The following is a 24,869-nucleotide window of genomic DNA, read 5'->3' on the forward strand; positions in this document are numbered from 1 at the left end:
AATATGTGCTGTTATAATTTTTAAACTAGCACGGGTGAGTGTCTCCGACCTTTTTTTTTTATTATTGTTTTTCAATTTTTATTTTGTCCTATTTTCAAGTCACGTTCTAGATCTCTAACTTTTTTTTTTTTTTAAATAACATATTTTACTAATAAATTAATAAATATAATATTTAAATAAAACGTCTTTCAAAATATAACAAAATAAATCAAAATTTTTACAAAATATCACGATCACTAACTGATTTAGTATATACTCAAGAGCTTGAGTTCACATGCTTAACTTTATGTTAATATAATATCGCACAAAGATCTCATGTCTTCTTTAAATCTTCGTGACTAACTCTCGTTCATGGTATTTATGATCTTTGAAAATATATCGAAAGTTGAATTCTTTAAGCTTAGGCAAACTTGATCGATCAAACCTCTAAATATATAATTTATCTCAAGATGACTCATTGGATTGGAGTGTCCTTGTAAGCACCTATGCTTGCCTATATTTTTAATTAAATACAAGTTAGCAAAGTGTTTGTTTTATGCTAACATTAAAATAATTTAATTAAACAAATCGACATATATGTACTCTCAACCCAAAGATCAAAAGTTCAATAATTTCACCAAATTAAGTAAATGTCTTTCTATTTTAGTTTTATTTCTTTTAAAAGACCAAAATATATATATATGTATGAAAGCCATTTTAAAAATTTTAGCCAAAACTGACAAATTTTTTAGCGGAAAAAATCCACAATAGTTGCTTTCAGCCGCGAAAAAACGCCGGCGGGGACTGAAGCGGCGAAGTTTTGTAAGGTGTAACGATGAAGTTTTCAAACTCCGATCCAACTCTCTGGAGAGAAGCTCTTTCTTCTTATTCATCTCAAATCGAAGCTCTAGGCAAGCCCAATTTGGTTTCTCTCGATGATTTTTACCGAAACGAACTACCTCTTATTCTCCACAAGCGAAAACCTAGCCCGTACATCACTACTTCTGAGCTCTCAAAACTCATGCAATGGAAGCTCACTAGAGGAAAATGGAGGTGCTCGGTGCTCTGCATCTCTCTCTTTTCATTTAGGTTTCGATGATTACTTATCAATTTTATCTACAACGATTTTACGAATTTCAGGCCTCGTCTCTTGGATTTCGTTTCATCATTGGACGAATCGCTCGTCAAATTGGCCTCTCAGAAGGCCTTCCAATGCCTTCCTGATATTTCCAAAGCCGTCTCTGAACTTACGCCGCTCAAAGGCGTTGGTCCGGCCACTGCCTCGGCAATTCTTGCTGCCTACGCCCCGGATGTTGCGCCTTTCATGTCCGACGAGGTGAAATCATGATGTATATTTATGCAATTACATTATCCGTAGCCATTGACTTCTTCAATAAGTTTTGAATATTTGTTATGCCTAGATTTCTAACTTATAGTGTTGAAGAATTAGGCTATGGAGGCGGCTCTAGGCAACTCCAAGGATTATTCATTGAAGCAATACTTATTATTCGCAAATAAATTGCAAGAGAAAGCCAAGGTCTGTCAGCTTTTTCCGTTTTCATCTTTTCAACCTTCATGCACCAATGTCTTTCTTGACTTTCTGACGAGCTTAGCTCTGCAAGTATCTGTTTCTCAAAGCCATGATACGAGTTTAGCATTCTAAATTGAACTGTTGTTTCAAACTTTGGGTGTATAGTATGCAAACATATGTTATATAAATATAGACTTCTGTGACATGTGCTTCATTTGTGAATGTACAATATGTAAAGATCTGCATTTAGTACATTTTCTCGATTTATATACATGGGTTTGTGTATTTTGTGAGATTAACAACCTTGGAACGTGGAATAAATGAAGGCACGAGTTAAACATTAGCTTGATTTCTGCATCTTAGACTATAAGCTCAACTTAAAGTCAAACATTCTAATTGTTCGAGGAAGTGGTTACAAAGTTTTTCTGTTTGTTGGACTGTTTTGAAACTGTTCCGACGATCCGAAAGACAAAGTAAGTGTCTCACTATTTAAAGTCTCTATTATAACTAACATATTTACAGTGAATCACATAAATCTGTTTGTTGATTCACTGTTGTTTTACATTTTTTTTAATTATTTCTTAACACTGTTCTTTATGGGAGATGGTCATTTGCAGGAATTAAGCTTAGAAGGAGAAACTTTCACACCATCTGATGTAGAGAGGGCTTTATGGAGTAGAGCTATAGGGGAAAAATTGAAAGGTTCACAATCACAATTAGATCCTAACAATGGAGGCAAAACTGGAACCAAAAGAAAGAGAAAAACTTCCAAGTGACAGCCCCTACCATTGCTTTTGAGTTTTGTACTTGTGGTTTTGGACATGCAGCTGATGTTGGCCTTTCAGGTTTACTCATTACTGCAACAATCTAACTTATATTCCTTAACTTACAATGTGAAATTGTAAATACTGCCTTGACGATCATGTTTGATGGCATCCTTCAATAGGTTTATGTCCTTTTTATTGTTATTTTTTAGAACACTTCCCTACTTTGAAAATATTTTACAAACAATTTTGTAATTTCAGCATAATTTGGGGTTTTTTATGTGCATTTTGTACTCTTTTTTATTCATTTTTTTTTTAAAAAAGTGGTAGACTAAAAGTCTAAAAATCACTTTAGAATAAATTTTTTAGACCTACATTCAAGCATATTATTAAGAAAATGATTATCAATCTACCTAATTATTAAGAAAATAGAGTTTCGGATTTTTCTTTATCTTGTAAATAATTTCTATATCTTGCTATTTTTGAAAATATTTCTTATTTCAAAAATAATTTGTTTTTAAAATCAAACATTTTGTTTTTTTTTCATTTTTGAACGATTTTTCGTTCATACTTGTTCATAAAGTTATTCTAAATGCACATCTTGGTTTGTTAATTTATAATCTTAATACCAGTAAAGCGTTACAATCATATTTGGACCTTTCTTAGTACTATAATTGTAAACGAAAATTAAAGATCACAAACAAAAAGAAATTTTAAAAAAATCCGTAACTTACCAAAAAAAAAAAAGATGTCTAATTTATTTGGCCCAAAAAACAAGCCCAAGGGCTGATTCGGTAGGTAGATATCGTGTCATGTCTTGATTCGGCTTTCTCTTGCCTTGGGTAACAGGTATGTCACGCAAAACTTCCCCGTCTAGCCTTTGGCGAAATGGTTCGGCAGACCTATAACGTACAAAAGAAAACCGTTGAATGGAAGCCAAGGCTGCAGGACCCACTTGCATTCAACTTGTACAAGTGGGGATGCCTCATTGGCTCCTCCACCTACAACCCGGACGCCACGTCGGTTCCCGCGTTATTCCTCTTCAATAGTTATTTTTCTAACACAAAAGCACCGGCAACGGCATATTTTCCTTCGCCGCGACCCGCCTAGTTTTCTCCAAATTCCCTGACAACGTCGTCCAAATCTCGGGGAGGGATGACGATTCTGGTTTCTGCCGACCGCAAGTATCGGCGGAGCCCTAAAAAGCCCTTACTCCCTGAGAAATGGGGCCACCAGGAGCCGGTCGAGGTAGGGTTAGATGGCGCATCGTTCTCCGGCGCCGTCTTTAACCTATCGAGCACCATTGTCGGCGCCGGAATCATGGCTCTCCCAGCCGTCGTGAAACAATTAGGTCTAATTCCAGGGTTGATCTTGATCATGCTCGGATCGACGTTGACAGAGTTGTCAATTGACTTCATCCTGAAATTCTCTCGGGCGTCCAAATCCGTTACGTACGCCGGTGCCGTCGGGGAATCCTTTGGCAGCGCCGGACGTACCCTTCTGCAGGTTTGCATCGTGGTCAATAATTTAGGCATGCTCGTCGTCTACTTGATCATCATTGGTTGGTCCCATGACTTTCCTCTGTCAAATTTCATTCTTCTTTAATTCATTATTTTATAAATTAGGCTTATGTTAAGACTTGAGAGCAAGAATATGTTTCCCAGTTTGTTAAGCAAGAAATTTGAATTTTGAATTTCATATATATATATATATATATTTAATTGAATGAATTTAAGAACTATTGAAATGGATTTGGAGTACAAATTAAAAAAGAAATGGGATGGATTTTGCAGGTGATGTGTTGTCAGGAACATCGGCAAATAACATCCATCATAAGGGTGTAATGGAAGAATGGTTTGGTCAACATTGGTGGACCAGCCGTATATCCTTGATGCTGCTTACCACACTTTTCATTTTTGCGCCTCTAATATCCTTCAAGCGTGTAGGTAAGCTAGCCACTATACGCGCACACACAGACACATATATATTTACCCATCTCATTTCTTTTACCCTATACGACCCCAACTTTTCTAAGATACTGATGTAGATTTGGTTTAGACTTTAGTTTACTGTTTTTTTAAATTGATTCGAGTTGTTTGAGGAATATGTTAGATTGTGTTATAATGGTTTGGGTTCAAAGTACAAACTTACAAATGAGGAGAGATGAGGATTAGAGAATAGTAAACACGGTATATAATGAATGTTTTTAGAGATAATAATTGTGAAGTTGACTATTATAATGGGAGTCCCAAACATTAAATGGATTATAATAGGTCACTCCACCCAAGAGAAATTGGAGTCACGAACACTTCCATACTCGTTTCTTTACAATTTTTTGTACTTATTCATAGAGGAACATCTAAACTCTTAATCAAGTTTTAGAAACAAAAACAACTTTTTAATTAAATTATTCTTTTTTTTTTTAAGCTTTTGTACTCGGTTTGTTTTGTGTAAACATTGGTAGAAGTGCATACCAAAACAGTGAAACCAAAAACCAGATAGTTATCAAATGTGGGTTAAAAAATCTGTTTACTGATGTTGCATTTTTTTCAATAAATTCTGTGAAATTTGTCGCTGCCATTTATTAGATAATTTATAATCTATTTTATCCATTGCTACTTGGTTGCTTTTACGATTGGGTCAGTATACATAGGACCATTTCAATTTCCAATGGTTTTCTCTCTGTAAGATAAAAGATGCTCCCTTGTCGCTTTATACAAAAAACACTACAAAAAGCTGGCGGTTCTGTAATATGTAACTGCGAGGCAGCACCATGACAAAGAAGTCATTTTTGTTATTATTACTTTTGGATTATTACCGATTCGTATCTTTTATCCAAATATCATACAGATCAAAGTTACTAGAAACTAAAAGCCAAACAATTATTTTGAGATTTTTTATTTTTTCATACTCATTCACTATCATGTGGTCACCATTCCACCATTTGAAATCTGTCAAATATAAGCTCTCTCTTCTGTATTCAACTTGTATTACTGCAATGAGAGATTTGTATTTTGTGTTTGTGATTTTTAAAATTTTGCTAATGAAAAATGAAATTTCTTTCTTTTTGTGATCGTTTCATAGCTTGCAATATACTTAAAAAGTCATTTCAATTCACCATTATGATCAATGTTGGTTTTACTAGATTCCTTGAGATACACATCAGCTTTGTCAGTTGCCTTGGCCATTGTCTTCGTGGCAATCACTGCTGGAGTAGCAATTGCGAAACTGATGGATGGAAGTATTGTAATGCCACGTCTGCTGCCTAAAGTTATTGATCAGGCATCATTTTGGCAACTTTTTACTACTGTTCCAGTTCTAGTCACTGCCTATATCTGTCACCATAACGGTAAGTTTGTATCTTGATCTTGTCTTGTTTTCTGATAACAACAATGTCGTTAGTGTAAAATGTGTTTTTAAGCATTTAGATAGTCATTACAGACAGACTCTAGGATTTAGATCACTCAAACCTTTTCTTTTCAAAATAATTCTTCATTAGTCTCCGTGTCTCTTGTAGCAAGCTGATTTTCAATCATTGCATCAATATGTCTCTATTACTAAGACACCTCTAGTTAATTACTCCTACCTCATACTAATCTTACCCTTTTAGCCCTAAGCCCTAACTAATACTCTCACATAACCCCAACTATTAAAAGAGATGTTATTTTGTTAATTTTTTTAGGGAAACACTTCTTATGTTTCCAGGTGAAAGTTAAAATAGAGATGTTATTGTATAGCCTTCTTGTGTTTATAACTAGGTGGAAGGCCAGTATTTATTTGTTGAAGGGTTTGTGGCTCAAGCATAGCTCGAGTGGTTAAATATTAGGGCCTTCATTAATGAGTTTCTGTTGGTTCAATATCTTAATGCAAATTTTACACGGTATAGTATTGTTGAAGTTGTAGTAATTAGTAAATGTTAATAGTACTTGAATTTTACTTTTTGCAGTTCACCCTATTGAGAATGAGCTAAAAGATCCTACACAGATGAAGTCAATAGTTCGAACATCTCTAACAATATGCTCGACGGTGTATATTGCGACAAGTTTTTTTGGATTTCTCCTGTTTGGAGACCAAACGTTGGATGATGTACTTGCTAATTTTGATGGAGATCTTGGACTTCCATTCAGCTCTTTGCTAGATGATGTTGTAAGGGTGAGCTATGGCATCCACCTGATGCTTGTATTTCCCATTGTCTTTTTCTCCCTTCGCCTCAACGTTGACGGTCTACTCTTTCCCTATGCCATACCTATTGCTTTCGACAACCGGCGGTTCTTCTCAATAACTATAGCTCTCATGAGTTTCATCTTTATTGGAGCTAACTTTGTTCCCAGCATCTGGGATGCCTTTCAGCTCACTGGAGCCACAGCTGCCATTTCTGTTGGATTCATATTCCCCCCCGCTCTCGTCCTCAGGTAATTAAGAATCACAAAGTCGATTACTTAAAACACGAATGACTGCTGAAGTGTTAAGATAATTAATTTTTCTGTAATCTGTAACTCATCAACAAGCTTTCTAGGCTGATTTGTGATTAAATGTGATACTAGAAAATGGGGTCTTATATCCAAATCTCCTATAATGCCATTTCCTCTCGATAAGTGAGGGAGAGTGATGATGTGATATAATTAAATCTACCGCAACATATTAGCTCAAGTTTTAGACGTTGATGCTCATGCTAAAATAGAACTCTTGCACCTGCATTATTAGTTTACACGATCCTCCTTATTCAATCTGTTCCCTATTTTCTTCACATGACATTGCACTCAACATAATCCATGTGATGTGAACTGCACAGGGACACTTGTGGAATTGCATCAAAGAAAGACAGACTGATAGCGTGGATAATGTTCCTATTAGCTGTTTTCTCAAGTATCGTCGCAATCTCATGCGATATCTACAGTTCTTACATGATCGAGAAACACACTTGACATAGAAGAAGAAGAAGAAGAAGAAGAAGAAGAAGAAGACATTATTCTCAATACGAACTCTACTGCTAAACGGTCTTGGCTAGATGTCAATATCAGAGCTGCAAAGAGGAGCCATTTTCTAGATTTTTCGTCCCATCAAAAGCCAGTTTGGCTGGGGCCTTGTTTGTAACAACCATATAAACAAAATGTTGATTGATATATTGTAGGAACACTTGGTAATTAAGAGCACAAGGTGCCGTTGTCTGGGAAAAATCTTCATTAGGCCTCACTCTCATGGCCGTTGGTTGGCCCAAGATGCACAAATTCTCTACTGTCAAGTCCCTTGAGCACTAAATTTTCTGGGTCCGGTTGGTGGCAGGTTTTTGTTTTTGGCATGTTCTTTTGTTTGATTAAGAAAATAATATCTTAACGGATGAAATTGATTCAACCTAACTTACTAGGAACCACCTTCAAATATTTTATTCATTAAAAAACACTTTTGGTCCTTATGTTCTTCCATTTACATTTTATTCTTTTTCAAAATGTTTATTACTTGATAAGTTTGATTTACAAATTTACTTTTTAAATTAATGTTTTGTTTTGACGTAATCCCCAGAATTAGGTGCCTTTTTTTTATTATTATTAAATAGTTATATTAGTCTTTTAACATTAAATAGATTAATTAAAAATAATTAAGAACTGAAATTTTAAAAGTTCAAATTTTAGAGATAAAATTATATCTTTTAAAATCTAAAAACTAAATTGATATTAGACTCGAAACCTAAGAACTAAAAATGCAACCTTTTAAAACTTTTAATGCTGATTAAAACAAAAATCATAACTTAAAAATGGATAAAAGAAAAAGACCTTTTTTCTACATTGTGTTTGTCTTTACTTGTTTGTTTTATGTATTTACATATATAATTTGTTTGTTGATTTAAAAAGACTCCCAATCCCTTTCCAAGTCCGATTTCAGAACCTTTATCAATATGCCACAATTCATAACGCAATCGCTATCTCGGTCTTTTCATTATGCAAATTATGCAAACATTTTAATTCTTTTGTTTTTAAAAGGACAAAATACAATTTTCATTATCATTTGGTCCGATAGTCAAAATTAACATAGGGGTACAAGTTGAAGTGTGGGAGTAAACCAATTGCCATTTGTTCAAAAGTTACAATCTCTTTTTATTACGAAATCAACAATTAATCAAAACAAAAAAGTAATATAAATAAGAAATTTAAAGCATTCCAACTATTTTCCTTTCAAATAGGGAAACAATGAGAACTTTTATGTTATTAAATGCTGGAAGGTCAGTTTACAAGAGGTGAATCAGCCTCCTCAGTGATTTATGTGTAGTTTTATTTGATTTGTTGACCTAAACAACCACTTCCCTTTTTAAAAAAAATATTGTTTCTCCAAACAGAAAATAAAAATGTATGTATTTTAGTTGTTAAATAAAGAGCCCTCATAATAAAGAAAGATGGTGGAGAAAAGGAAATAGAGAACATGATTGAAAAGGATACATAGTAAATGCCAATAAATACAACGAAATTGCACAACATGCAATTGTTAGGCAAAGATTTGCACGTTCCATTATTGATTATTGAGTCAATTATTTATTTATTATTATTATTATTATTTTGTATAACATCATTTTTGCAATAACTACACAAGTTTATTTATCTTTGATTACAATCTTAAATATCCATTCTCCTTACATTTTCATAATTAAAACAAAACAAATAATATTATCTTCAACACCGACCGACAGATTATGTAAGAACCACGAAGCTACGTACTCCTCTTACATTATCGATTTTTGTATTTTAATATTAAATATATTACAGCAAATATTAAATAATACTTAATTTAATATTACTTAAAGACAATTTTTTTTCATCGGTAAAAGTAAAATTTTTTGTAGTTTGTAGTGTTTGTGTCCCACTCTTATAATCACCATGTTACGGCTTTGAGTCATGTCTTTACAAATTTTAATATTTGAATTTTTTTAGTGTGTTTATTATATAATACCTTATGTAAAATTTTTTGATTCACCGTTGATTTTCGAAATATAGTGATTCTATCTAGATTTATAGTCTATTCCAAATAGAAAATAAAATGTTACTACTTAATATGTTTATATATATCTTTATTCATTTGGCTATATTTAAAAAATCACCTTAAAATAGAACGTATTTACCTTGGTTTTTAGTGGTATTAAGATGATCTCATACTTCTTGTCGTGAAATTATCGTGATAATAAAAAGACATATTAATAGTTTTTAAGACTAAGGGACAAGGAAACATATTTTAGATTGTAATCTAAGTGGGATGATTAATTGATAGTTGGTTTTAGGTATAATAAATAAAGTGGATAAAAAAGAAGAGGGGGGAAGAGAGGGGACCCTTTTGCACTAAATGGGGATGTCCCATTTGATTTTAAAACGAGGGGGCCTCTCCACGACCACAACACGTTTTAGGAAAAGTGCTTCTGTCTGCTCCCTCCCCATCGTCATTGTATCTGCCTAAAACAAATGTTTCTTTTTTAAAAAAATTAAAATTAAAAAAAAAAAAAAAAGTCTTCTTTCCTGTATTACTTTTATTCATAAATTGACTAACTAGAATTATGAAACACAATTAATAATAATTTAAAAAAAAAAGGTCAATCAGAATTATATATCGGTGGTCATTGCATAAATTTAAAAATAAAATAATTATTGCTTGATAAAAAATTTTATTTGAATAAAATTCCAACTCACAACCTTCTATTTCCTTGGTAGTTAGCACCGAAACTATATATTTTCTTTATTTAGCTAGCACTATGAGAATAGAGGACTTTGAACCATCAAAACTATATAATTAAATTAAGTTCATAGATGTGAAATTAAATATTAAATTAATTTTGAGCTATTCAATTACATAAATGTATTGGAAACCATTACTGGCTAAATCAACGAATTTGAATTATTGTAATTACAGTGTAAAAAGGAGATGATCATAATCATAAGAATTAAAGTAGAAGGTAGAAAGTACTCGTAATTTGATAGTAATCATTGTTGTAGTAGTTGTGTTTACTTTTAAATATAATTGTGACATCCGAATCAGCTGCTCCACCTAACATGTAAAAAACGAAGGGCCAAAACAATTAATAATAATAATAATAATAATAAAAGGTTGAAAAAAAGGAATAAAGTCAGAAGAAAGAAATTTATTTAAGTTATGAAGAAAAAGAAAAGAAAAGAAAAGAAGAAATTTAATAAAATTTTAATGTTAATATGGAAAGCGGAGATTGCGGGAAAATACCTGAGGGCACGACCGCCGGCTGTGGTGGTGTCCAGGCTGTTTGTAATCAAAAGGGCTGAATGTGGACTACCGCCGCTCCACGTGGCACGATATCCGCCCATCATGGCCTTTCTGATTTTGATCCATACTATTAGTATTACTAACTCTTCTGTGTTTAAAACACCATTTTGATCCATTTGGCACCTTACGCCGATTCCGCCTCTCAACTTTACCATTTTGATCCATTTAGTACATACATCTGCCGTTTCTATATGAGGACAATCTCGTAACTTTCCATTACGCTCTTTCTCAAATATATTATAGTTAACGGTTTAATATTAACTAAAATAATTAGTTTTTTAAAGAACTAATTATTCTTTTGTACAAAAAATAAGGAATTTAACCCCAAAAAATCTAATACTTAACGAAGAACGTAGAACAAACAAAATATAAAGTTGGGTTCAAAACATTATGTGACATAATACTCCAAAATATAAATTTTGGTAGTTTATCTATTAATGTATTTGTATGCAATTGTTTGCGGTATATTGTTTTGTAGGTTTAAAGTGGGAATTTTGTGAAAGTTAATTTACTTCATTTCAAGATTGATTTTTCTAATAATATAATTGATGGCGTTTGTTTTTTAAAATATAATCTCGAACTACGCTTTAATTTATGGTTGCTAAACCTTTTAAAATAATTATAATTATAAATATTTCTTTTTTAAAATTGACAAACTATTTACAAAAATTTATTTATATTGTAAATATTTTGTCTTTTTTTTACAATTTTTCTATAAAAACAATCTTTATTCAAGGTTTTAGTTTCATAAAACTATTGATCAACGTGAAGCTTTAGTTTCATAAAATATACCGTTAGAAAAACTCAATATTTCTATTCACATGCATGTATAAAGAATTGAAAATTATTTTAAATAAAAAAAAATTTAAAAGAATATAAACATAAATAGACACTTAAGTTGTCTATTCATAACAGATAAAAATAATAATTTATTAAATTATTTTGTAAAATTTTATAAATATTTGATTCATTTTATTATATTTAAAACAATTCAATAACATTATTATTATTTAAAATATTACAATATTATTAATGAATTTTTTCATCAAAATTTCAAAACTATACCTATGACAAAAATTTATTAGAATGTTAAATAAAAAGTGAAAAGCATGGTGACAACCAAGAATATAAAAAAGAAAACCTAACATTAAGATTTTTGATAGACATACGAGAGATTCAATATTTTTACGAAATAAAAACTCAAGCGTAAAATAATAAAAATTTTCATTTAATTTTAAAATTTTCACCTCAAAAGTTAAAATTAGTTATAAAGATTATGAACTAAATTATTATATAATTAAAAGTATAGGAAATTTGTTTTTAAAAAATCATAAAATATATATATAAAGGTTAAGAGCAGTATATTAATTAAGGAAGGAAAAACAAAATTCAATATGTATGTATTAAAAGAAAAAGTTAGAGTGACAATTATTATTATTACTAGTATTATTATTTTGGTAGGTAAAGTTCATATTTGCCAAAAATACCCTCGGTTGTGACAGGATTAGTTTGACTAAGAATTTGTCGGTGGATTAATGTGAGAAGAGGGCAAATTAGGAAATTCAAACAATGTTTGCTTGTTTAATATATTCGAAAACATTACAGCTGCAGTGTTGGCGTGTGATCCCTCTGTCAACCACTTAATTATCAAAACTAAGAAATTTTACGCGCTGAGAGGGAGGGTTAAAATGGTAAATTACCCTTTTCTTTTCTTTCTTTTTCCTTCATTGACGAACCAAATTAAAGTTTCGTATGAGCGGGAGAGCGGAAAAAAGGGAAAAGAAAAACAAAAGACAAATTAGAAAAGTATTCCTTTTTTTTTCTTTTCTTTTTTGCGATAACGGAATTTTATAATTTATACTGCTATGAACGACTTGGTCATTTCTTGCGAAATGGACGGCATTCGATTTTTCAACCAAAAAAGAAAAAAACTCATTTTCTGATGACACTAACAATAATTATATAATAATTAAAGTAATTTAATTTACTTCCCATTTTCAAATCTTACCCTTTCATTTAAATTTACAATTATTATAATTTGTATATCATTATAGTCTATATTTTATAAATGATTAGGAAAAAAAATATATACATTGTATAAAAAAAATGGACAAAAAAGTATTAAATACTGTAAAAAATATATTAGTATGGTTAGTAGTAGATTGTAATAATTATAAATAAAAACTATTTCATTAAAGTTTAGCAAAGTTAGGGGCCTTAATTCATTTTTGTAGAAATCTCATAGTTATCTCTCTTCGTACTTTATCGATGATTTTTCATTTTTACGACTCTACATTTCAATCACAAACTTTACTTCATTTTTCATAATTCAACTTTACAAAAAAGAAATATATATGTATATATTTTTGTAAAAAATTAAAATATCAATCAAATCATTTTCCCTTTGTTCCTATGTTCGTCGTTAACAGTTATGGAAAGTAGAAGTTCAATCTTTTTTTTACCCATAAGTAACCGTACTTACGAATGAACATCGGTCAATTGAAGTCGATCTTTTAATCAAACCGACACATATTATGATTATAATAGATTTATAAATGTTCAAACCAATTTCGAAAGGAGTGCAAAGCCAACCATTGATCCATCAACCGGTCTTTTGAAAACAAATATCAGTTTGAATTTTTTCCAAACCAATACCAATTGAACCACTTCTTATATCAAACTGACCACTTTAAATTCAGTCGATTCTAATCAAGTCTGAATCTGTCATGCTCGATCTAACACATAATTGGATTACGGTAGGTTGTTCATCTTTTTTTTTTTTTTTTTGTATTTTTCTTTCCCTTTTTCCACTATGTAAAAAAATGGTTAGTTATTTGATTTAATAACAAACGAATAAGGGCACCCTAGAACGATGAAAAGAATGGACAATATAATATCTCTCTTATTATCACCGCAAGTATTCAATTTTATTTTTTTTAATTCTATCCTTTCTCACCAGTAAAGTATATTAAAAAAGAGAGAGAGAAGGAGGAAGTAATGAAAGTAAATCTCACAGGGCTTTCTAGGGCTCGAGTCGAAAAAGGAAAATTTAAAACAGAGTAAATGGAGACGAAAAGTAATAATTTTTTTTTAAAAAAGAAAAGAATGCTGTGTTATTGTTTGTGTGTTGATGTTCAAGAGAGTTAAGTGAAATTATTGAATACTGCTTTTAATATTCTGAACAAATAATTGAATTCAAATATTAATTTATATATTTCTTGAAATTCATATGGGTGAAAAATGTAGAAGATATGATTCGATCTGGCGTTTGTGAATAAGGTATTTGGAGTTTAATGAGAAACAGGATTTGAAGAAACAGACAAGATCCATGGCATTCTTTGATTCCCATTTTTCTTTTCTTTATCATCCCCAGTAAAACCGATCGTTTTCATAAGGTTAATGATTTGACTTAAACAACGTGCAATCGGTTCGTTTGTTTGAATTTTTTTGTTGGTTTTTTTGATTTGAATTAATAATAACAAAAAAGAAAGGAAAAAAAAAAGGTTATCGAAATTCAAAGACGTGCTGAGCTGTTAGCATTCCATTTCTGAATCCATTGCTCGGCCATAGCCTCTGTTCCTTCTTATTACCTTCCTAACCTTTTCTGCAAGCTGTAAACGAATGGGAAGCTCATTTGGACACATCTCATCTTCCTTTTCAACTCATTCTTCCTTTGGATAGTTCTCGTATAAGTTGTCACCGAATGTCGCAATGATTTAGAGAAAGCCACTGCTGCATTCTTCACCACGCGTCTTCTCTCCCTCTTTCCAAGTATTTCTTCTTCTTCTTTCTTTTCTATTTTCTCCGACAATGAGATCAGAATCATAGTCATTTTTGTTCTTCCTCTTTTTCCCTTTTCTGGGTATTTCCCCATTCTTCGATCGGTTTGAGATTTTGGGTCTTCGGAAAATCGGGTTTCTTCAACTGGGGTTTTGAGATCGCAGTTCAAAGATGGCGCCCTCGTTTGATTGGTGGGGAAAAGACACTCACAGAGGAACCCCTGTTGTTGTCAAGATGGAGAATCCAAATTGGTCGATGGTTGAACTGGAAGGTCCGTCGGAGGATGATTTTCTCATCGCTGGTGAGTCACCCACGAGTCGGGTCAGAGAGAAAGGGAGGGGGAAAAACGCTAAGCAACTCACGTGGGTTCTTCTCCTCAAGGCACATAGAGCCGCCGGTTGTTTAACTTCCATTGGCTCTGCAATGGTGGACCTTGCCGCCGCCGTTAGACGCCGTGTTGCTTCTGGACGGACTGATGAGGAGGACGCCGACAATGACGTCACTGTCGGAGGTAGAGAGAAAGAGAACCCGACTGTTAAAACGAGATTCTATTCTTGTATTAAGGTGTTTCTATGGCTGTCGGTGCTTATGTTGTGTTTTGAGATTGCGGCTTTCTTTAAGGGCTGGCATTTTGGTAGTCCAAAGCTTCAATTGGATTATCTCTGGGCATCGCCTTGGGGTTTTAAAGGAGTTTTTGGTTGGATTTACGCTCAGTGGGTATTGATTCGAGTAGAATATTTAGCTCCTCCCCTACAGTTCTTAGCCAATGCTTGTATCATATTGTTCATCATTCAAAGCTTGGATCGTTTAGTCTTGTGTTTGGGTTGTTTCTGGATCCGTTTCAAGAAAATCCAACCAGTTCTTAAACCTGAAGATGAAGATCTTGAATCCGGAGAGAAGGGATATTTCCCTATGGTTCTTGTTCAGATCCCTATGTGCAATGAAAAAGAGGTGAAATTTTATTTCTTAACATCTTCTGCTGTTGCAATTGGAATTCGTTTTAGTTTTTACTGATAAAATGGAGTTTGTGGCTGATTCTCAGGTTTATCAGCAATCAATTGCTGCTATTTGCAACTTGGACTGGCCAAAAACCAAGCTACTGATACAAGTTCTTGATGATTCCGATGACCCAACTACCCAGTTGTTGATTAAAGAGGAGGTTCATAAATGGCAGCAAGAGGGTGCCAACATTATTTATCGGCACCGAGTCATTAGAGATGGTTATAAGGCTGGCAATCTCAAATCCGCCATGAATTGTAGCTATGTAAAAGACTACGAATTTGTTGCCATTTTCGATGCCGATTTTCAACCCACACCTGATTTCCTTAAAAGAACTGTTCCTCATTTCAAGGTATTTTAGGCTGTCTTCGTAAGCGGTGAACCTGAGTAATTAGATTTTGCTTAGAACACTGTTAACTCTATTTTCATTGACACTCAGGACAACGAAGAGTTGGGACTGGTTCAAGCAAGGTGGTCTTTTGTGAACAGGGATGAGAACTTGCTAACCAGGCTGCAGAACATCAATTTAGCTTTCCATTTTGAAGTAGAGCAGCAAGTGAACGGTGTCTTCCTCAACTTCTTTGGATTCAATGGCACTGCTGGTGTGTGGAGGATTAAAGCTCTCGAGGACGCTGGTGGGTGGTTGGAAAGGACCACCGTTGAGGACATGGATATCGCCGTTCGTGCTCATCTTCATGGATGGAAATTCATATTCCTAAACGATGTCGAGGTACTAATCCTTGTGCAGTATATAGGATATGAGTAACCAGTTTATTCAGTGTGTGTTTGTGAGTTATTGAATTTACTTATTTTTGTGCATAATCAGTGCCAGTGTGAGCTACCAGAATCTTATGAAGCTTATAGAAAACAACAACATAGATGGCATTCTGGTCCAATGCAATTGTTTCGCCTTTGTTTGCCTGCTGTTATTCGATCAAAGGTATTGTTATATTGAACGTGCACTTGTTCTATTGTTTATAAACTTTCTCTTAATCAGATTGCTGATATTGTTTTGTATAATTGATAAAATGCAGATTAGTATATGGAAGAAGTTCAACTTGATCTTCCTCTTCTTTTTGCTCAGAAAGTTGATTTTGCCCTTCTATTCTTTCACACTTTTCTGCATAATTCTCCCAATGACAATGTTTGTTCCTGAGGCCGAGCTACCCGCTTGGGTCGTTTGCTATATCCCTGCCACCATGTCATTTCTAAACATTCTGCCTGCCCCAAAATCCTTTCCTTTCATTGTCCCTTACCTCCTTTTTGAGAACACCATGTCAGTCACCAAGTTCAATGCCATGATCTCGGGCTTGTTCCAGCTCGGTAGTGCCTATGAATGGGTTGTTACAAAGAAATCTGGCCGTTCCTCAGAGGGCGATCTTGTCTCCTTGGTAGAGAGAGAGAAAAAGCATCAGAGAGGGGCTTCAGCACCCGACCTAGAAGAGCTGAAAGAAGAAATTCAGAAGCAAGAGAAGAAAGCTGCTTTACGAAAGAAGCACAACAGAATATACACAAAAGAGCTCGCATTAGCTTTCCTCCTCCTAACCGCATCGGCACGGAGCCTTCTGTCTGCACAAGGTATCCATTTCTACTTCTTGCTGTTCCAGGGGATCTCGTTCCTGCTGGTCGGTTTGGACTTGATCGGCGAACAGATAGGTTGATTTGTAAAAATGGAAGAACTATGTAGGACAAAAAGAAAACAAGAAAATCAGTAGAGAAAAAACAAATGGTGGAATGGGAAAAAAGACACAACAACAATGGAATAACTTGAAGGAAAAAAGAAATTTGTGTAGTGAAAGATGAAGAAAGCCTCAGAAAATGGTTCAACAATAGAATATGTCAGCAATTCCTTGTAGTGAATGTCAAGTCCAATTTCACCCAAATACTGTCAAGAGAGAGCATTATATGGACACAAGCAAAAAACATAATATTGGAGAGAGACGCTTATTTCAAATGGCGATGCTCTTCCAGTGTATGTATGTAGGCCTTTTTTTTTTTTTCTTCTTCTTCTTTGCCTCATAATGTTGTTTTTATTCGTTTGTTTTTCAATACTTTTGTAAGAAAAATTTGAACATCAAAAACCTCAAAACAAGGAAATTAGTCAACTGTTGGAATTGACAGTAAAATTTGTTTCATACTTTTATTGATAGTTTGCTTTCCTGTCTTCTGGTTGCTTTCAAGTTTTTGCCAATAAGAAAAAAAAATGATGTTGGAATTGAATTGGGTTGAGAACTCTAAAACTCAGGTTTTGGTAAAACTTTGGAGATGAATTTGCAAGTAGAAAATGGATAAAGAAAAAAAAAAAAAGCATTCCTGTGTTTTGGGAGTGATTTGTCAGTGATTGGTGAATTTAAAGTTCAAAATTATCCAAAGTTTGTGACAGGAACTTGAAAAATGACACCTGAATATGGGAACGGACTTGCGGCCTACACGCGGCGGAGACTCAAAAAAGTTTCAAACCTGTTTTTCTGTTGTCATCAAATGAAATTTAATTTGATTTAATGTATATATCATATACTTACGTACGTCTTTATGATTATTCATTGTTTTTTTCTTTCTGCCTTATCCATTCGGACATTTCTGAAATAATTTCATTTGCTTTAAGTGTACTTAAAAAGGCCTTTTTTTTTTCCATCATTTTACTATATTTTGAAAATGTTTTTTTTTTTGTAAAATTTCATTTTCTTAAGCTAATATATATTTTCAAAAATAATTGTACATGACAGTAGTGAAAGGTTGGCAATTACATATGAACTAAGTTTAATTTTAGTTATTTGTTCTAACTTTGGTTATTATTTTCTTTTTTTAGTGTTAGTTTAGTTACTATTTTTTTAATGTTAAATTAGAATATGTTATATATGATATATAATATAACAAAATAATAATTATACAAAGATTCAGGTTAATTAGTAATTATATTCAACTTAATATTAATATTTAGTGAATAAGTATAATTAGTTTATAATTTATAAATATATAATTAAACATATATATTTTTTTAAAGATTGTTTAAAGTAGAAAAGAAATATAACTAAAATTTGTTTGGAGAATGTCTAGTGTCTACAAAAATAGGCCACTAGTTTCTCCACTAAAAATAGTCGTTAGAAACTTTATTTTGTTTTTCAATTTTTGACTCGTAATTAGAGTGTTGGTTTATCGATCATATAACAAATATTATCTATCACTGGTCGTCAATTATAAAAATCTATTAATGATAGAAGTCTATCACTGATAAATTTTTCTATATTTACAAGTTTTAAAAAATATTACTATATATTTAATAATTATTTAAGAAATGTTATTTATCGTAACACCTTTTCCAAAACAATCTTTTTCTTAAATATTTCTAATGAAAATTATTTTGAGTACTTAATTGATAAACACTCTCATTTCCTTCCAAATATTTTATTTTAAAATCAACATTTAAAAATATGTTTCAAACACACCATTCTCATAACAATTATTACAACTAAAATTAATCCAATACTAAGTCAGACATAAACTAGTTTTAGTTTTATTGCTCATTGGATCCAAACTGATAAAAAAAAACCGAATCATTTGTGTTATTTTTAATTGAATCGGTTATAAATATATTTTTTCATATTTGGTTTAAATTGTCGCCAAAGTTCATTATTGCTCACAGCTGTATTTTAAATTCAAATCAAAATTTTCGACTATATTACAGAAAAAAAAAAAAGAGAGTTCAAATGTAGTAATTAAATTTTAGTATTAGTATCATAACACCATTTAGAAATATCTGCAAATCATCAATAAAATAAATATGCTGTTAATGGATTTTGTTATAAGTCATAAGAGTGTAAATAAAAATTGTTACACGTTTGTATTACAAGATATTGGAAAGTATTAATTTGAAATTGAGATTTCCAAGTTATTAATAGATTTTATGTGAATGGAATGGGATCACCTTTTGAACTTATGCCAAGAAAAGAGCACATGAAAATCCACAAAAAAGTTTCTATCTTTTAATAATTCTGTTTTTTGAAAGGCCTCTTCTTGCTATTATGTCTACTACGTCTCAATTTTTCATCATGAATTCATCTTTCTTAATAAAAAAAAAATTTAATTTTTAGAAAGAATTAATATCACTCTTGAGAGTACTTTCAATAATTTAAAATCAATTTTATTAGTATAAAAAAATTAGATGTAAAAATGTAAAATTAAACATTAATCAATTAAGAAGTATATTTGAGACTGTCCCAAACATTTCATTTCATTAATAAAATTATCATCTAAAATAACAAAACAATACCACCGTTGTTTTTTGTTTTTAAAATGATTGTAAGAAACAAATAACAAAAGGATTAGAAGATTTCATCCTTCTTTTTGAAAATTTCCATGAAAACTGGTACAAAAGCTTCAATCTTCAATTTCATCCTCTAATCTACAATTTCCCAATCCAAATCAATTCTAATCAGCCTCACCCACAAAATCTAAATTTACATTCCCTTTCTTTTGCTACTAATCCATCTTCTTCTGCTAAAATTCGAAGAACAATAGTTAGAAACTGAATCCTATACAGAATTTAATCTTTCTTCTTTTCTTTTTTTTTCCTTTTCTTTTTCCCTTTCTTTGTCAACTTGAAAACGTTTGAATTTCTGTTAAGGAATAAAAATGAGCTTTTCTTTTTCTCTCTTCATTTGCAAGAAGTTAACGCTCTGGTTTCAACCGCCCTGCCCATTGCCAAATACATTATAGATTAGATCGAACATCTCTATCTTTTGAAGATTGTAATGCAAAGACAATAGTATGAAGAATACCATTTGGTCCCAAATTGTCAATGGTTGAACCTGAGTCGAATCCCATTTGAAGAAGACTTTGAAGATCGCTTTCTAACATGGTCTGTTCGTAAACACTTTTCGATTAATGCTGATGAACACACAACAAAACAAGTGCATCATCATTCAGGTTAAACTAAACTACCTGAGGCAAAGGAGGAAACTGTGTGGATGTGGTTGGCATATTCGACATCGTCCCTTGAAACTGAAACATCCGGTGAGGAGGGACGGGGGAAACGGCGCTCAACCCGGGATCAAATCCAAGAACATTTCCATTGCTGCCTCGTACGTTGAAAATCTACACGAAATAGCAAATTCAAGGGACTTGCATACTATATTTTAACATAATCTTAGCAGCCAAGACGACTCTAAACTTACATCTTTGGATAAAATCCTTTCGATATCGACGTTCACATCCGGGTTGACAGTAGCTAGTTTCATTGACAAAAACTGCAAAATAGTATTGTTAAGAAATTGACAAATAAGGATGAATATAAAACATGAAGTAATAGAGACTCAACACACAAATTTACATGGTTCGCTAATAATAAGTCAACGTTTAAGGATAGAGTGAGCAATTTCTGTTTAGAAAGAATAATTCAGATTACAAAATCAGAGACAGCTCTAGAGTTAAAAGAATTTATTTAGGAAGACCTCTATACTTGATCATTTGAGGTGCCGTATATTAGATTTAAGTCATTCCAACAAGTACAATCTCACAACTTCATTTGAGATCATCCCTTAGTATCTTTGATTCTAGTTCCCATTATCTAACAATATTACTACAAATGAAAATACTAAAAAAAATATTCCATACCTCATTGCAACAAAACACTTCAGAATCACAATATCAATAACTGTAATTATCAGAACATCCACTATTCAATCCATCCAAAGTTTTGTAAATGTTAAACACATACCTCAACCTGTTGCTGCAGTGATTGAACATAGTTGATAATCTCATCAAGCATTACAGCCTTTCCAGTAATCTAGAGACCAAAATCAGACCCGAATTTCGAGTAAGAATCTAACATCCACAGGCAAAACAGAACTCGCAAAATCGATTCGATCAATTACCTTATTACATCCAGGAACAAGTTCTTGAAGCAATCTCATCCTTTCACTTATCTTCTCCCTTCTCACCTATTGATCAAAGTGTTTGTTTTCACACATCTAATATAACTAAACAATAAATTTCCCACTTCAAAACTAGAAATTTACCCTCTCAGCAAGGCTGTGGCTATTTGTGGCTTGCCCTCTTCTAGCTCTCACATGAATATAATTTTCCTTGGGAGCTTCAGCACTATTATTAGATTTCTCTTTAGTTTGTTTTCCAGTTGATTTTCCACGTGAATTCCCACCTAAATTTTGCTCCATTTCTGCATTTTTCTCTTCTTGTGTACTGGAACTATCCCCAGAAACATCCTTCTTCAATTTCATATCAGATTTCTTTCATAAAGGAAAAAGTAAAGTCAATTGAATGATTTTCACAATCAAAATGATGATAAACAAAAGGGAAAGGAATTAAAGATTCATCAATGTCATACCTTATTTGAGTTAAACGGGAAAGTTGAATCAAGGCCTCGTTTTCTGATTTTACCATTTGGTGATCCTACAGATAATGGTAAATTTTCTTCACCAGTTAAAGGTAAATTTTCTTGTGATGTTTGTGTAGTGTTTGTAGTTCCTCCATTTCTGTAATTTGAAGAACACCCACCAAGAATCTGCCCAGCAACACCAAAAGAACCAAACATTTCTGAAAAATTCCCACTCCCAAAACATGGCAACTTCGAACCCATCTCCAAATCTGTCGGATATTGAACACCTTGTTGTGTTGTCCCACTCCCTCCATGATTCTCCAAAACAACAGGAAATGAATTAGAAAATTCGCCATGAGAGGACACCATTGAAGAAGCTGCTCCATAATTCTCACTTTGACCTAATGAAACCAGTGGATCCCAACCAGACCCAAAAAAAGAACCCATCGCCATTGTAGATGGACAATTCATTAACCCATCATTCGAATTCCTAAAACCCATTTCATCATTTTCGAGATCACCCATTTTGGTTTTTCCTTCCCCCTTTTGAAATTCAAGAGCTAATCAAACAAACCAGTATACAACAGTTGGTTTACAGTTACTTCCAATGAGAGGAAAAACAAAAACTTTAAAAATTAAAAAAGGAAAGGCGGTTTTGACCAGTGCTGAGCGAGTGATATCTTGTGAGACTAAACAAAGAACAAAATATAAACTTTGCAGCTTTATAAGACGTTAAAGTAAAAGCAGCTTCTCAAATGCAGCATCCCTATGAATACGAAAGTTAAAGAGGAAAAAAAAAAACGAAATGGAATGTTTAAGAAGAAGAGCCACTTGAAGGTGAAGAAGAAGCTTGCTCTGTTCTACTCTGTTCAAATTCAAAAAGGAAAGAAAAAGAAAAAAAAAAAAACAATATTTGAAGGGGAAGACAAGAAAGTGAAACTTTCAGAGTATAAAGTAGAGACAACAAACAATGACATTAGCTATGAAACAGCTCATCAATGCAGTAAAAGGAAAGGAGATTCCCTTTTCACTTTTGGGTAAGGAAGAAAAACAATTTCCAAGTTCTACATCCAATCAAATACCAAAATATGATTGATTTGAGAGAAGGCTCTTTTTTTTTTTTTTTTTCCTTTTCTTCCTTAGAACAGAATTAAAAGAAATGTGAAAAGGGGGTTTCTGCAAATTTTCAGGAAATGAAATAGTAATAGTAACCAATGGAGATTCAGATGATGAAGAGATGAAAAAGAAAGGTTAAATTGCAGAAAGGGTTTTGTAGATATCCTTGTATCTTTAACCAAGAAAAGACAGAAAAATTGAGGTTGAAAATGAAAATTTTGGGGAAGGGGTAATAATAAATTTAGAGTTTTGAATGTGAATGAGCAATGAAACAACAGAAATTCAGCAATTGGGTTTGTAGCATAAAAGGCAAAGTTTTTATAGATCAAAGACCAAAGAGAGGTGAGAGAGAAAACTCAGACATTGCTCACCTGTCTACCCTTAACAAGTGACATGTAATGTATGATATTAAAAGACAGACAAAGACTAACTAATGCCAACTGCTCTTGATGCTAAATTATTGCATAAAACCTAAAATTTAAAAAAATGAAAAATTATATTTCTTCATCTACTTTAATATTGGGAAATTTCTCTCACTTCTGCAGCTTTGAATTAAATTAGTCTGTTTTTTTTCTTCTCTTTCATACTAATCATAGGAGAAGTGAAGTAGTAGTGGAGAGGGGGGGGGGGGGGGGGGGGGGGGGGGAGATGTTCTTCTCTTGAAGGCCAAGCTTGCTTCTTTGCTTTGCTTCTTCCTTTCATATACTTTCTCTTATTTAACTGACACATTTGCCTCCATTTCTAAAAGACACTTCTTTGCTGTTACACACTTATTTTTTTTTCCCCTCTTTGGCCAACTAACCCTCCTCTCTTTTCTTCACACTAAATCATTATCATTTCTACCTAACCTCATTTTGCAACTTTATGTTTTTTTTTTTCTTTTTAATTTTTACCTGCACTCTTTAACAACTTCTAATCTGATTCTCATTTTTAACATTATTTTCTTTGAATTTAAATTATTGGGTCGGATGAAATGAAATGAAAGTGAGATTCGATAAATAAGGGGATTAGGAAGTTAAGGAATAGTTTAGAAAGAGAATGGAGAAGAAATTAAAGGGAAAGGGTGGGAAGGGGTGAAAGGGGAAAGGGGGAGTTTTAAAAAAGGAAAGGAAAGGAAAGGAAAGGGGAGTATTAGTTTAATGAAAGAAAGAGAAAGAGAAACAGCTGTAATATGTAAGGTTGGGTTTGTGTTATAATTCTTTTATTTGATTTAGAGGTGCTTTGGGGTTAGCAACATATGGAATATTGGAATCTAATCATCAAAATTTACTTGCTTGTCCTGCTCTACCATTTCCAGCTATTGTTCCTGTCTCCATCTTCAAACAACACCCAATCACAAGCCAGCTAGCCACTTCAGTCAAACCCCCCCCCCCCCCCATCCCTTTTGGTCAACACCCCTCTCCCTCTATCAATCCCCTAAATTTCTCCTCTACCTATTATTATATGTTTTAATTCAACCTCCAGTTTTGAGCAACCTATCATCTTTAAACAAAACCATCCATTGAGTTTCATTCACTTTCACAAAATAAATTTAACTTGACTGATACTGTTTTATATATTAATGATTGAAAAGATTGTTTTGCAAAAAAAATATATAAGATATGTTTGCTACGGTAAATACTATTTTATATTTACAATATATAGCAAAATTTATTGACTTTTATCACTATCTATAAATATGATTAATATAAACATATCAGTGTCTATCAATGTCATTGGTAAAATTTGAAATTTTGCTATAATAACTTATGACTGATTCATAACTTAAATCTTTTCGGTTTCCGTAATATTAAAAAACACTTGAAATTTAAAAAATATACAAATTTAAATCGAAAAATTAAAAAACACAAGGACTCAAATCAAGAAACAACTAGGTATTAGGTTTCACAACTTGAAAGAAGGTGGACTGGGGTACTATCTACTACATGCTTGAGACTTCGAATATAATAGTAATGTTTACGATGTTTATTACTAAAATTTATCTAAAGCGTTATTATATATCTTAAACTCTATTTGCTACGATGTTTCCTATTTTATACTAAATTATTTATCTAATTATAATAATCGATTCAGTCTAATGTTTTTTTTTTTAAAA

At 32.5% G+C, this 24,869-nt stretch overlaps 4 protein-coding genes across 5 annotated transcripts; 3 read left to right on the forward strand and 1 right to left on the reverse strand.

Annotated features, from left to right (window-relative positions):
* The first annotated feature begins 618 nt into the window (after positions 1-618).
* On the forward strand, positions 619-2,540 carry LOC103493629 (uncharacterized). Of its 2 annotated transcripts, XM_008454462.3 has the most exons (4): positions 619-1,032; positions 1,120-1,315; positions 1,430-1,516; positions 2,128-2,540. In XM_008454462.3, exons 1-4 carry the CDS (start codon positions 815-817, stop codon positions 2,284-2,286), a joined length of 660 nt encoding a protein of 219 aa, XP_008452684.1. In that variant the 5' UTR covers positions 619-814; the 3' UTR covers positions 2,287-2,540. The 2 variants fall into 2 exon arrangements, with proteins under 2 accessions (XP_008452684.1, XP_008452685.1); XM_008454463.3 differs by lacking the exon at positions 1,430-1,516 and having other exon boundaries at positions 698-1,032.
* Positions 2,205-7,687, forward strand: LOC103493628 (amino acid transporter AVT6A-like). Its single transcript, XM_008454461.3, has 6 exons — positions 2,205-2,355; positions 3,124-3,835; positions 4,068-4,220; positions 5,420-5,623; positions 6,221-6,686; positions 7,067-7,687. Exons 2-6 carry the CDS (start codon positions 3,430-3,432, stop codon positions 7,197-7,199), a joined length of 1,362 nt encoding a protein of 453 aa, XP_008452683.1. The 5' UTR covers positions 2,205-2,355; positions 3,124-3,429; the 3' UTR covers positions 7,200-7,687.
* Positions 7,688-13,831: 6,144 nt separating this feature from the next.
* On the forward strand, positions 13,832-17,473 carry LOC103493627 (probable xyloglucan glycosyltransferase 12). Its single transcript, XM_008454460.3, has 5 exons — positions 13,832-15,276; positions 15,368-15,676; positions 15,764-16,054; positions 16,151-16,264; positions 16,359-17,473. The coding sequence occupies exons 1-5, from the start codon at positions 14,497-14,499 to the stop codon at positions 16,983-16,985; spliced, it is 2,121 nt and encodes a 706-aa protein (XP_008452682.3). The 5' UTR covers positions 13,832-14,496; the 3' UTR covers positions 16,986-17,473.
* Positions 17,474-19,529: 2,056 nt separating this feature from the next.
* On the reverse strand, positions 19,530-23,443 carry LOC103493626 (transcription factor bHLH74-like). Its single transcript, XM_008454459.3, has 8 exons — positions 21,668-23,443; positions 21,342-21,569; positions 21,198-21,263; positions 21,041-21,109; positions 20,499-20,570; positions 20,266-20,418; positions 20,103-20,184; positions 19,530-20,015 (listed from the first exon to the last, which is right to left on the reverse strand). The coding sequence occupies exons 1-8, from the start codon at positions 22,181-22,183 to the stop codon at positions 19,993-19,995; spliced, it is 1,209 nt and encodes a 402-aa protein (XP_008452681.1). The 5' UTR covers positions 22,184-23,443; the 3' UTR covers positions 19,530-19,992.
* Between the last annotated feature and the right edge of the window lie 1,426 nt (positions 23,444-24,869).

This window comes from Cucumis melo, chromosome 7, assembly GCF_025177605.1.
Source record: "Cucumis melo cultivar AY chromosome 7, USDA_Cmelo_AY_1.0, whole genome shotgun sequence".
NCBI lineage: Eukaryota > Viridiplantae > Streptophyta > Magnoliopsida > Cucurbitales > Cucurbitaceae > Cucumis > Cucumis melo.